The sequence below is a fragment of the Ambystoma mexicanum genome, chromosome 7p, assembly GCF_040938575.1.
Source record: "Ambystoma mexicanum isolate Mex_15411 chromosome 7p, UKY_AmexF1_1, whole genome shotgun sequence".
NCBI lineage: Eukaryota > Metazoa > Chordata > Amphibia > Caudata > Ambystomatidae > Ambystoma > Ambystoma mexicanum.
Window position 1 is genome coordinate 291,895,780 of NC_090939.1, and position 14,157 is coordinate 291,909,936.

Consider the following 14,157-nt stretch of genomic DNA (forward strand, 5'->3'; position numbering starts at 1 on the left):
TTTCTATTTCCTTGACACTTGCGTCATATTTAAGATCCAAGATGTTAGTGGACAGCTGTTTTTTCCCCAGGCTTCCAATAATGTCTTCCCCTTTTTCCACCCTACCCTTGAGCTCAACAGTAGAAGCATGGATGTTGACTCGCATTGCTTTAATTTCCATAAAGATGACTTTCACATCTTGCAGAGTCACAACGTTGTTGTGCACATTCTGAAACACTGTAAGTGGTTTCAACCCAGCACTCCACCTAAGTCAATGCATGCCGTGAGATGCCCAGCTGGAAACCTTAATTATATATTTTTAAGTCTAAAGTGCTTTTTATTGTGAATGATGTACCCTTATATCATGCCCCTCTCTTTGAATCTGCCCCAGCCTCACTGAACCAAGAACTACTAGGTTGTTTTGGAAAGTTAAAAGATGTATTTGATGAATTTAACAATATATATATATATATATATATATCACTTTTATGAATTTGAACAATATCTAGATATCACACTATTAATATTTATACAATGATCACCAATGGGTATGGATAAGAAGAATAATGTAGCATAAAATAAACTTTGTGTGGGTTCAATGAAATGCAATGATAGGAAATTAATGCAGCACAGAAATAAAACGTGATGTGAATTCAATCAAATGCAATGTAATCACTCTTTTCCCCTACTCAATCCCCCCCTAATATGCAATAAAGAGATGGAAGGATAGAAAACAGGTTTCAGGAATAAACACTCTACAAATGCATTTTGAATCCCAATTCCCACCCAGCAAGCTTAGAGAAAAACGGGAATGATTTTAAAACAGGTTGAATGCTTTTGAATGTGGCTTGTAATGAATGGGAAAAATCCTAAAATTGACTTAATTCTCTAAATTGGATTCGGAACTAGTGGGAGCTGCTTTGGATAGTTCCAGGTAGACACTAGCAATGATGGTTGGATAACTAACAGGTTGGAAACTGAATTCAGAGGTTGAAAGCAAAGAATAGCTGTTTTACATGGGATGAAATTTAGCCAAATGCAGAATTGCGGTAAACTTTCCTGTGCACGTTAAGCGTTGGAAAGCTGAGGATGTTAGCTTCAATATGACACTTAAATTTTGTTCCTTGCATGTACGGTTCAGAAGTTATGAAGGTTTTAGTAAAGGTCAATTTTTCTCAAAAAGAGTCAAGATTTCAAATGAAAGACGTGTTTTTGAAGATTACAAACAAGGATTGGCTTTACACTAAGGGGCTATGAATATGCGAGATAAAAACGGTACAGCCTCCAGTCCAGAGGCGCCTCTGTCTGATCTTTGCCCGCTGCAACACTTGCCTTTCTTCAGTAAATATATATTAGCGCACAGATGATTTATCTCTACAGTTATCACAGGACTATATGGATGAGAGAAAGATTCAGGACAGACAAAAGAGATTCTACAATGCAGTTCTGGATATGATAGAATGGGTTGGATAGGACTGCTGAATGATAAGAGATTGGCTATGGACAATTCTATGCTAAATGCTCACAACTATGGTTTTGGAATAGGCCCGTCAGGATCTGGTCAAAGGGTTTTGGACTGGATCTGACAGGTTGGTTCTGGGTTACAGCTCTGCTCTACTGGTTGTTTGGATGTATGGGTTCTAACAAGAGTTCTTGGCAAGAAGCAGAAAAACAGCACAGCCCGGCTGCTCAATTTGTTGTGCCCCTTGGAAGTTTGGGGTTAAAATCAGGTTGCAAGATTTTAAAGGCCAGCTGAGAAGGGTTCAGCTTTGGGAATTGGGCCTTCTGCTTTCAGGGTTCTGGAGTCTGGATCTGGGTTCTTCCTGCAGAACGCTTCGCCAGTAAATCAGTTGATGGGTGAATGTGTGTGTCTCTAGGTCCTCAACAGCCCCTATTTATGTATTTCCGAAGGGGGTGGATAGGCTGATTATACTAAGCCCACCCTCTAGGAAACTGATTAGTCAAAGTAGTCCCTCTCTCCTGATTTGAGAAGGAAACTAGAGTGTCATGATGTGTCATGATGACGCTGTGTTTATGGTCCAGGGAAAACCTCCCCTTTGTTTCTACACAGAAAATATATTTTTCATATAAAGCATATTTACAATATCACCAACTTGCTAATAATACATATTTACATTCCCAATTCAATAAAGCACGTATCTGTCCAATACCCATCTTCTTAAGAGTTTTGGTTCACAATTGACAGCTTTTTGCACTTTTGGTTGGTTACCCACTGTCAGATCTGTACACATTTTCCACATACATGTGCATAACATCTGGGCATAATCCTGTAAATTTTCATATTCCTAGCATTATCACAATTGGTGGAAAATCAACATTTCAGTGGTTCAGTCTCTGGATATCACACAGATTCCAGAGTAGTTTCAACTTGTGAGCCACATTTTCATTTTAACAACCTACACATTCCCGATTCTCACCAGTTTGGTACAGTTTTCTATGAGTCTTTTTCTCCAAACTATATTTTCTCCAGTTCCAAATACACATTTCAGTCTAGCCCCGCCTCCACGGTTTGGCTGAGCCAAGAGCAACCTGAGCCTCTTCCTGCCAGCAGCTGGTTTCTGTTGACGCACACATTTGCATTTCCTTTCAGTCAAGGGAGTCTTTTGTCTCCTGTCAGAGCAACAGGCCAAAGTCCTCCTCCCACCTCCTTTCACAACTCCCTGCCAGTTCCTCAGCAGAGAGCAGGGGGGAAGATTCCTTTGTTTGGGAGAAGCTGTGGAATGTCTTTGAAGCCCAGTGTGGCTGGCTTTAACTCACTTTTAAAACACTGTTTAAAATAGTCTTTTTCTAACATACAATTTACATTTTTAATAAATATATCCACACATCTCTTAATTCCAGCCTTTTTAAAACACAGAGATTGAATTGTATCAACCTACATTGCTTTTGATGGGAAGTCTCTTCTTTTCCACACTTTGATTTTAATGTACACGTTTAAACTGACAGGTTAAGTAAATGCCAGCTTCTGACACAGGCGAGCAGCGGTACTGCACCCATTTCTGACATATTTTTCCCATGAAAGCACCTTTGAATGTGAATTTTCTTATGATGAATTGTGCTTCTGCTGACATTGTGTTTAAGTGAATTCTTTAAATAAAGTGATGTTTAACACCCAACAAGGATGTTGGATCTTTTGTGATGTTTGGGAACCATGATTTTGCACCTTGCACAGCCAAGGAAAAACAGATTTTTAAAGCAGTTCTGGGTTTCCCTTGCAATACAGCACTGCTTTTTCAAGTAGTTTCAGTTTACTCTGTGGGCAGCACAATGGCTTTTGGCAGTGGTCTCCTGTGTTACCACTGACATAGGCAAAATAGATTGGTGGCCTATTTTTCAGGTTTCCCTGCGCACTTTTCAAAGATTTTTGGCGCATAGATCTTTTGGCGGCCATCCTGTTGTTTTTGATGAAAACAGCACACAATGATGTTGCAGGGCATAGACTAGTGGGTTAGAACATCCCACAGCACTCTGAAACCCTGCCACTCTGAAACCTGAGGAGAAACATCTCCGGTTCCGGAAGCACCTCAAGACCTTCCTCTTTGCTTCTGCCTTCGCTCTCCCTCTCCCCGGCTGATCTGTTCTGCTTTGGCACAGTGCACCTGGTTACCCACTGATTTCTGGCACAGGTCCATGTCCACCCGCTCACCCGCACTGCCCCTGGCAACCATTGCACTTGGGTCTGTTTCTGTTACCCTACAGTCCACTTACCTGCACTTACCAGACTCCCCTGTCTGCACTCAAAACCTGCACTTGCCACCTTGCTGGCTGCACTACATTTTGTGTTATTTTATCCTGTGCTCAGCACTTTCCATTTCTCCCCTCTCCCATGCACTTTCCCCCTTCACTCTCCCCTGCATTTGCACTTTCTCAACGTCACTGGGCCTAGTACGATTGTTGTTTTGTCCTCCCTTGTTCCACTCCCTTGCTTTGTTGCGCTCTGAAACACTTGTGTATGAGCATGTTACAAATAAAATCGCATATCCCTCCAGTCTCCATTTTACCGTCACTCGATCCCAGGTCTGTTTTACCAGTAAGCATTGGGGTAAGTATGCAAACTCCTGAAATGTGTTTCTCCAAGAGGTTTACCAGCGAACTTCGCTCGTTAAGAGCCCCGCTCGGTGCTGTCATTTGCAAGTTCTTCAGGTGACACTGTATTTCAGATCCCTACTTGTAGAGAGGTAGCAGACATTTCCACTCAAAGTTCCACAGTGAAGCCAACACTTCCAAAATACTGCTCTACCAGTTCAATCTCTGTCCAATCAGGTGCACTTTATTACAGTAGTTTCTTGTGTTTACACTCACAACACATAAAGAGAAATAATCCTTAGCGTTTGGACTCTGGAAACAGCAAATCCCAATTACACTGCACCTGATTTAAAGATACTCCACAGTCCCCTTCATAACGTGGCACCACTGACCTCCATACGTTGTGTCTATCTCCACGCTCCTGTATTGTTGGAATTACAGGTGTACTGAAGAGAATATTTAATATTCGGCCGTATAATGAATAGTTTCTTAAGTCTTCAGCCGAATAGTTGTTTTATTTAACAATCCTTGTTTTAGACACTGAAAACACACTTTTAAATGTACTCCTTGTTTAATTTCTCCAGTTTGATTAAAATGTCAACGTTATTAAAGACATGCAAGCCAGAATAGAACAGATTAACAAAAAAGGTGAGACAAGGTGTATGGAAGGATTTTGTATAGACAAATATGTGCTACTCACCGTGGCATGCATCACATATGTGGAAGTGCTAGGTTGCAATTAATATCATGGATATTGGGATTTGCAAATGCCATTACGAATTGCACATACTGCAATCTCTTGGCAGATGCAAGGCAGCTTAAATGGAAAGAGAGGTTTGAATCTTCTTTTTAGCTCATATATGAATATATAAGTGTTTTTGGCCGCTCATGCAGAACAGAAGTTGAGGGGACATTTTAGGTGCCTGGGCTCAATCCCTCAACTACCCTACCCAACATAGTGATAATGCTCTGTTATTTATATATCGCTCTCACCAAAGCGCTGTACATAGAACATATTGATATGCAATTATCAGCCAACTGAAGTTGGTACTAATTTATCAACCTCGGAAGGATGAGTTGGTGATTCGAGCCTGTGACATGCACACCTCACACAGATCGCAGCAGTAAGCTCTCAACCCACTGAACTGCATTACCGGCTATGCCAAAACGAGAGAGATGATCCTTCTATGTAGATAGGATTGCAGAACGGTTAGTTACACATAAGAAAACCTGAGATGGAGACGGAATCTGACCAAATCGTCGAAGGAATAAATCCTTCAAAGTCTCCACTTACCCAAGTCCTTCCCACCACACTAGAGGATGAACGGCTCCATGGCTTTTTCTGTCACTCTACAACCCAATGCTGCACAACAACAGAGCCTAGAGTGCTCCTTTTTTCTCCCGGTGCACACAGAAAAGTGCTCTCATCCAACACCTTTCCTGTTAGGGTGGGCTGGCCTGTAATGTTATTAGAGAGATTACACCAAAAAGTATGTTCATCCAATGGACCAAGATGTTTGGGAAATCTTGCAGTGCCTGACATGCAACTGACTCAGCCCCAGCCCTATTGAGCTAGAAGAGGCAGCACACCTGTTGGGAAGTCTTCTGATTATCAAATATCCTTCCTTCCTACAAATTTCACGAATAGCGCATGTCTCTCTGACTATGACCCATGCAAACAGCGATCTCATACTCCGGCTGGCAGACTTGCTCAGAGAAGAAGTGGAGAATTTTCTCAACCTGAATTGCCTCAAAGAGACCCCTTTGGTGGGGGCATAGCACTCTCCCCAACATATAAATGACTGCCTCACCTCTACTGCTCTCTACTATCGGTTGTGAATTCGTACAGTTTCTCCATAGGCATTTCCCATTGGAGCAAACCATGCTCAACTGGCACTAATGCCTGTTATGTATGTGCCACGTCACCCCGTACAGCGGATGTGGCGCGAGAATAAAGAGCCGGGGCGAAAGAGTCGGAAGTGGGAACTTCCTGTAAGTCCTGTGCTAACCAAAAAGGCGGCCTGAGATGTCCTTTTGTTCTTGCAAGGCCACGGTGCCTTCCATTATGCTGCAGAGCTCCCCTAACTCACGGGGAGCTTCTAACGATATAACACTGGTGACGAAGGTGCGATGCGAACTGCGCTCAGTTGATAACTTTCCCTTGATGCCCGAAAATGTAAATAGATATTGCCTCACACAGCAGTCTGAAGCACAACCACCTCCAGACCTGAAACACAAGATAGAAGCACAAAAACTCACATCAATACACCAGAGGGCACCAAGCACGAAAAGTGGGGTCACATACCCAGTATTCACTGCAGGAAACAGATATCCAGGTGAGAGGGACCACCCCAACTTGCACTAGAGGGCTACACTGCACAAAGATGGGCATGACAGGGGGTACATCCATGCCCAGGCCATGCACCCCATCAAGAATGGTGGCATCACTCATCTAACCCTGGACAGCATGTGGACATGGCACCAGCACTGCAGCGCTGGGCCCCTTTCACCCAATCGGTGGAGCACGGGTGCACAATCTGGATACAAAGATTTGAGATGGAAATTGACTGCAAAGACATCACAACTCCAAGAAAAATGAGGTCTTACCTGCTACTAAATGATGCATTGCATATTTTCATGCGGGATGGCACAGATGCACATGTGTCAGTGAAGGACACCCTCACAGCACATTGCATGCCATACCTGAACCCTGACTAAAAGACTTTCAACTTCTGTACTACAATCCAGACCGATGATGAAACCCTTGATGTGTATCACACCAGGCTCCAGCAGCTGGCCCTAAACTGTGATTTCAATGACGTTGAGAAAGAAATCAGGCACCAAATAATTAATGGTATGCAATCTGAGAAGTTGCGACGGATAGTCCTTAGTCAGAAAGGCACCTCCCTAGCAAGGATACTCGAATATGGACGCCAGAGGGAACAATGACATGCCAGGGCAGCCCAAATGGGCACCACCCTGCAGAAGCTACAATTGAACCTGGTGACCATGGTGGCACAGGTGACAAATCGCTCAATAACCAGGGAGGAGAACTGCAAATCTCACACAGCGCTCAGATGGCAGCCAAGGATGCGTTGGTTGAACAAATGTGGATGGTGTGGGGATTCACGCCATGAGAAGAGAAACTGCCCAGCCCAGAGAACAACATTCAGCACATGCGCCTGCCCAGATCATTAAGCACGAGTGTACGGTCATCGGGTCCACCCCCTTGAAATCGGGCCCAAGCTCCTAGAACATACACCAAGAAGAAGAAACAAGTGAATACTCGCCTTGTTGTGATGGGGGACAACTCCTCCACCAATGGGTCTGGAGAGGAGCATGACAGAGTAGTGGCAGCAGTAGTGGCAGCAGTTGAAATGGAACGCACAAAGAGGAAAGGAAAGATTCACCTAATTTCAGCCCTAGAACAAGGGGACAAGACATTGAAGAAGAAGAAGAAGAAGAAGAAGAAGAAGAAGAAGAAGAAGAAGAAGAAGAAGGAGAAGAAGAAGAAGAAGAAGAAGAAGAAGAAGAAGAGGAAGAGGAAGCCCATGGTTACCAGTCAATTGGTCGAAAACATTTGGTCGACAGGACAATTGGTCGACACCATTTGGTCGAATGCCAAATGGTCGAATTTTTTTTTTTTTTTTTTACCCGTTTTTTTTTTTTTTTTTTTTGGGGGGGTCCATTAAAAAAAAATTCGACCATTTGGCATTCGACCAAATGGTGTCGACCAAATTGCAGTCGACCAAATTGCAGTCGACCAATTGACAGGACACCGAAGCCCATATGTATCTTAAACGTGCAAGGACAAGAAACAGTGATGACGGTTGACACAGAAGTCTCTGTAAATGTCATGTCGGTGGTTATGTTCAAGCAGATGCGACCTCAGCCAGAACTGAAGAACACACACCCTTTTATACGCTTACGGTTGCAAGACCCCACGACCGGCGGTGGGACAGTTCTAGGTGATGCTCAGCAGAGGAGACAAGGTATATGTTGTTGACGTGAGCATTCTATGCCTATGCCTACTCAGCTGGGAGTCTGCAGAAGGTCTGGGGCTGATAAAATGTATCTGTGATGTTACAGACTCCAATGGCATCCATGAACTGTTAGCAAAGCACCCCGTCCTACTGCAGGGCATAGGACGCCTGAAAGAAGTCTAGTCAAGCTAACCATTGACACAACAGTGCAGCCCAGAGCAGTGCGACACAGGAGGACGCCGTTCCACATGAAGACCTGGTTGGAAAAAAGTTGAATGAGCTTGAGAAAGCAAATTTAATAGCGATAGTATCAGGCCCCACACCATGGGTCTCCCCTATGGTCGTCACCAAGAAACCGAAGCAACCAGGGAAGGTACGTGTCTGCATCAACATGCGCCTTCCAAATGCTGATATATTCAGGGAACAACACATTAGCCTGACCCTGGACAAGATCGTGATGGACCTCACTGGATCCCGATTCTTCTCCAAACTAGACCTCAATGCCGGGTATCACCAGTTGAAATTGCACTGAGAGTCATGGGACATTATGACGTTCTCAACACACCTTGGTCTAAGATGATACAAAAGACTGAGTTTCGGATATCTTCTGCAGCAGATGTATTCCAGCAGGCAATCCTAGCAGTCATCCAGGGGATGCCACGGGTACACAATGTCAGTGACGACACTCTTGTATATGCCAAAATCTGAGAAGAACACCCACGCAGATTGGAATTGGTCCTCGACAGGTTAGAGAATTCTGGGCTCACAATTCATAAGGAAAAATGTGAGTTCCTGAAAGAGGAATTATGTTTTTTGGCTATGTTTTCAATAACAAAGGAGTGTTGGCTAACCCCCTCAAAGTCGCAGACATCAAAGGAGCAACGCCACCCACTACTCCTAAAGAGCTGCACAGTTTGCTAGGCATGGCCACATATTGTGGTAGGTTCATACCCAGCCTGGCTACCAGATCACACCCCCTGAAGAAGCTGACCAAATCCTTCACCAAACGGGACTGGAGCACTCGTTGCCAAGATGCCTTCAAACAGATCAAAGACTCAATGTCTCCAGATACAACTATGGCTTAGTATGACACCACCCTACAGAGAGAAATCTATGTGGACGCAAGCCCCGTCAGGTTGGGAACAATCCTGATACAACCATCACACACTGGAGAAATAAAACCAATTGCATACGCCTCACTCGCCCTTGTCGCACACAGCGCAATGCTATGCGCACATAGAGACGGAGGCCATTGCAGTCCTGTGGGGTTGCAGACATTTCCACTTCTACATCTACAGTCGGAAGTTCAAGGCATACACCGATCACAAGCCATTTTTACCAATATTCACTGGATTTTCCCCACATCCTCCAACTAGGATCGAGAAATGGCTACTGCACCTCCAGCAATATGGCTTTGACCTACTGTACCAAGTAGGAGCATACATCCTTACAGATTTCTTGTGCAGGCACCTGCGAGCAGCAACAACAGTGGAAGTCAAGGAGTCCAAAGAGACAAAAGAGAACATCTGCCAGATTGTGAGTACCATGGAGCCCAGAGCCATCAGCATCACAGACCTCCTGGAAGTAGCCCACTCTGACCCATGCTGCGACATAGTGAAAAATGCAATACTGGCAGGCTAGTGGTAGTCATTCCTCCGCAACATCCACAATTGCACGGTGGCCGCAAGAGACTTTCTGACAGGGGTATTCCTGGTCTATCACAAGTGACGGGTTGATACTGAGAGGCACAAGCATCTACATTCCTACCAGCTTACAAAACCGGATCTTCACCCTGGCACATGAAGGACACCATGGGATGGTCAGAACCAAGGTCCGGATATGACACAGGGTGTGATTCGAGGGCGTGATTTTGTCATCCCACCCATGTCAAGTGGCCAGCGCACACCACCGAGGCCTGAACCAATACAATCCGCTGCGAGAGGCATGGCACATTGGGAGGCTATCAGTGTCGATTTCTGCTCAGTGCAGAAAGGAACATACCTTTTAGTCATCATAGACAATTACTCACGCTGCCCAGAGGTGGAGATCATACAATCAACAGAGGCAGTGATTCTGGCATGGGAAAAGATATTTGCCACACATGGATTACCCAAGTACATCAAGAGTGACAATGAGTCCCCTTTTCAAGGGAAGGAATTGACTAAGTAATTAGATGACTTGCATATCAGCCACCATCACATCACCCCAACATGGCCACAAGCTAATGGTGATGCTGAATGATTTATGAGGATAATAAACACGTTACTTAGCACAGCAAAGGCCCAGAACAGCCCATGGAAAGTAGACCTGTACCGGTTCCTGCCGAACTAACGGGTGACACTGCACAGCTCCACAGACACACCCCTGGCAGATCTAATGTATGGAACTCATCAATACTGCATCACACTGCAGCAGACGGGTGAATAATCTGAACAAGGAACATACTCACTCCAAACGAGTGCCAGCCAATATACATATGAGTGTCAAATGACGAGCAAGAGAATCTCGGCACCCAGTGGGGGATCAGGTGCTGGGATTCAGAAATGCTTCGAAGTCAAAGCTATCAAATATGACCTCACCCCCTGGCAGGTGAAAAGGGACAATGATAACAGCCACCAGAAGACATGAGACAATTACAAGCAATGCGTCTTGGTTCAAGCGGGTCCCCGGCACCATATGAAAGGAAGGCGAGGGTCAGCCACAAGCGTAGAATGAAGATGAAAAAACCACCATGATATGACACCTACCGGAAGAGGCGGACCTGGCCCCAAGCCCGTGGACCAAGCAGAGATGGGCAATGTGCTGACAACAAAGACAAGGAGGGCGCAGGCAACAGACCGCTCCAGCGACACAGCCGATACAACCTGAGGGTGGCCCTGAGGTCCCCGGGTGTGCTGAGAGTCAGTGTGTGTTAATGAGAATGGAAGTTAGTAAAGTTACGGACTATGAGAGTTGAATTTTTGATGTATCTTAAAGAAAAAGAGGAATGTGATGTATGTGCCCCGTCACCGCATACAGCGGGACGTGCTGTGAGAATAAAGAGCCGGGGGTGGGAATTTCCTTTAAGTCCTGGCTAACCACAAAGTCGGACTGACATGTCCTTTTGTTCTCGCCGGGCCGTGGGGCCTTCCATTATGCTGCGGATCTTCACTCACTCACAGGGAGATCCTGACGTATAACAATGCCCACCACTCCTTCTCACTTATGCACAAACATGTGCACCCGAGTTTGTTATTTAACCCCTTAATTGCCAGGCTATTATGCAAGTCTTTGCAAAAAGGACCAGCATACTAATAAAGAATACTGTTAATGTCTAAGTCCACGCTTCTTTAATCTGTACTCTATCTTTGCATGAGTCGCAAGATTGCATTCGGATGAGAAGATAAATTATTCTGCAAGAGCGAAATAGCAAGAAAATATTCAGCTGTAGCCAAATAACTTTTTTACAGCCGGAATTCGGCCAAATACTTACCCGAAGCTGAAATTTGGTATGCCCTTATTCATATTGGCCACTGTTATGGATCTCGGTAGCAGACCCTGCTCTTCATTTTCAATGGTTGTTCTGCTTTAGTCTCTAGAACAGCTACTCCATCAATTGTTCCTCCCTTTAGGGGATCCAGAAGCCTTTCACCTCTGCTCCAAGTTCCACTCTCCTGGTCACAAGTGTGACTCGGAGTGGCTTACCACAGGCTGGGTTTGTGCGTAAAACAGCACCCTGCCACCAATGCTCCCCTCACTCTATCCCCTACTTCTCCTTCAGACACACAGCCACATCTGACTTCTCCTGAGAGGTGACAGGCTCCACATCTCCTAAGGATGCAGCGAGGACAGTCTGCTACTGGCATACACAGAGGGAACTGCTCCACTCTGTTTACTGTAAACGCTACTGCTCGCTGAACCCGGTGTAGCGATTCGTCTTTGACGCTTTCAATTTGCCACTTTACATTTACCTACTTCAGACTTGCCCTGATGAAGGAATTGTTTTATTCCGAAATGCATTGGCACAATATAAGTCTATTGATGGAGTGACTTGTGGCAAATTCTTCCTCACTAAAACACTATTAGTGACTACTTGTTATTTTTCTAAAAGGAACTTTGGTTTGACAGATAAAATCATCGTTGAAAAACAACAATAATTTTTGAGTTTTTCATGAATCATCTTTAATGTTCATACTGATTGCTCACAGAAAATTGCAACTAACGTAAAACGCGGATTGGGATTCCAGAGAGCGGCTGTATGACTGGGTATTTTACCTAGTCTTTTGCTTCTACTGTTATTTTGGGCTTGGGTGTCTCCAAACCTTTTACAGCCAGCTCCTGTACATAAAACCACATTTCTAAAAAGACTCATTTATCAGAGACTTTTAAGGCTACCAAGAAGATTTATGCTCCAGTGGTGCCCACTCATTTTTGCTTCCACATCTCCTAAAACCTGTTTTTCCACAGCACAATAACGCGGGATAAAACAACCAAACCAGAGAAAGGAGGAAGAACTTGTCTAGGCATCAGTCATTGCTATTCCCCTTTATGGTTTCAGGCCAAGGAGGTCTTTAGATGGTGCCATATGTGGGTGACTTGATCATCATGTTACAAGCTCATCTTAATTCCAGGGATCCAGTGCTGAATTTGAATAGGGAATATTCCATATTGTTTTAGCAGTAGCATTAATTGCGGTGAGTTCGAGGCTTTCCTGATCTTGAAAATGTGCTTTGATGGGGCTTTTGAGGGTTGGGCCCTATAATGATCTGGTAATGAGCTCACATACCTTGGAGTTAAATGTGCGCACAATGTTAAGATTGCAGCCTGATAACCTATCAGTGTTTCTCTCCCTCTCCTTCTCCCTCTCCCTTTCATTAACAGCTTCACTCTTTCAGCTTGGTGCCACACTCTCACATTCAATACCGTCTCTGCTGTCGCATCCTGCACCGCCACAGACTCCTTAGCACTCTATTTCCAGACCACCTACTGACCTCATCTGACCACCTTTCACTCTGATTTGTCTGTGTGGTTACTTCATACCCGTGACCTTTCCTATTTTCTTGATTTCTCCCCCATTATTGGCTTTGAGACTCACCTGACACTACGGACCAAATGAATGCTGCACTTGTGTCCGAGGGTGGGCCAACCCAAGGTTTCATTTCATAACGCCCTCTTAAGCTCTCCCCCTCTTTGTGTGCATGCCCCTGTGGGGCCCCTGCATTCCTTTCCAGTTAATGTTTATTTGTTGTTCTCTTCTGCCTTTGTCACAGTAAGTAGTGTCTGTGTCCCATTTTCCAGATGCTGATTGTCCATGGAGTCGCATGGGCTTTAGCGTTCCTGGTGACTACTGTTCATTCACCGCCGCATGGCATTCTGGAATTTGCACTCCCACAACAAATAGAGAGAACTCCCTCCAGAAATGGGTGTAAGGCGTTGGCTGATAGTGGTACCAATGTTATCCTTCAAGGCACATTCATGGGGTTCATGGACTGGAGCCCTCCCAGCCCTCCTTCCTTTTCAGATCCGTCAGCACCTGGAGACCATGATCATGACAGCGGTGCACAATATAAATCACATATAACTACCATATTGTTTAGTTTGCTGAATCTCTATCTTATTTTGTTTTAAATAAGTGTCAATTGAAATATGCACGTCTAAACTATACATACTGATCAATATGATGAGTCAGACCTATATCTTGGCCTATTTAATAGCTATGTACAACAGTTATCGTGTGTGACGTAATTAACATGCATAAAGAAAAGGAGTTATTGGTTTCTTTAGTTTTACTTTGCCATGTCTTGGGAATGTAGAAAACACTTTAAACATTGAACATGAGTTTACACAGGAACTAGTTGTACATTTTAAGGATGCGATTGCACAGTGCTCATACATCATGCTCTTTTTTCTCTTTTCACAGATCCTATCCATGGGAATGATGACAGAGTACTACCACTACTTTTTTACAACCATGGTAAGGCAAACAAACCGTTTTAATAAAGCATGTTGAATGTATTTTCAAATAGGGTAAAGCGGATGTTCCCTTAAACTATATGTGGGATGACAGGCTAGCTGAGCGAGTGGCTGTGGCAGTCATGCCCGCTCAGGAAGGCAGACATGGAGGGTAAGGGCCTGCCAGCCCGACCTAAGGCAGGCCCAAGCTAAGTGA

The 14,157-nt window shown here is 44.5% G+C and overlaps 1 protein-coding gene across 4 annotated transcripts in view; it reads left to right on the top strand.

The window, feature by feature from the left end:
* GRIK1 (glutamate ionotropic receptor kainate type subunit 1) overlaps positions 1 to 14,157 on the top strand; it is a 1,552,596-nt gene that overhangs the window by 1,004,840 nt on the left and 533,599 nt on the right. For all 4 annotated transcript variants that reach the window (XM_069636357.1, XM_069636359.1, XM_069636358.1 and 1 more), the window contains exon 5: positions 13,909 to 13,962. In XM_069636357.1, the coding sequence (XP_069492458.1) occupies positions 13,909 to 13,962 (54 nt within the window). The remainder of the gene's footprint in view (positions 1 to 13,908; positions 13,963 to 14,157) is intronic.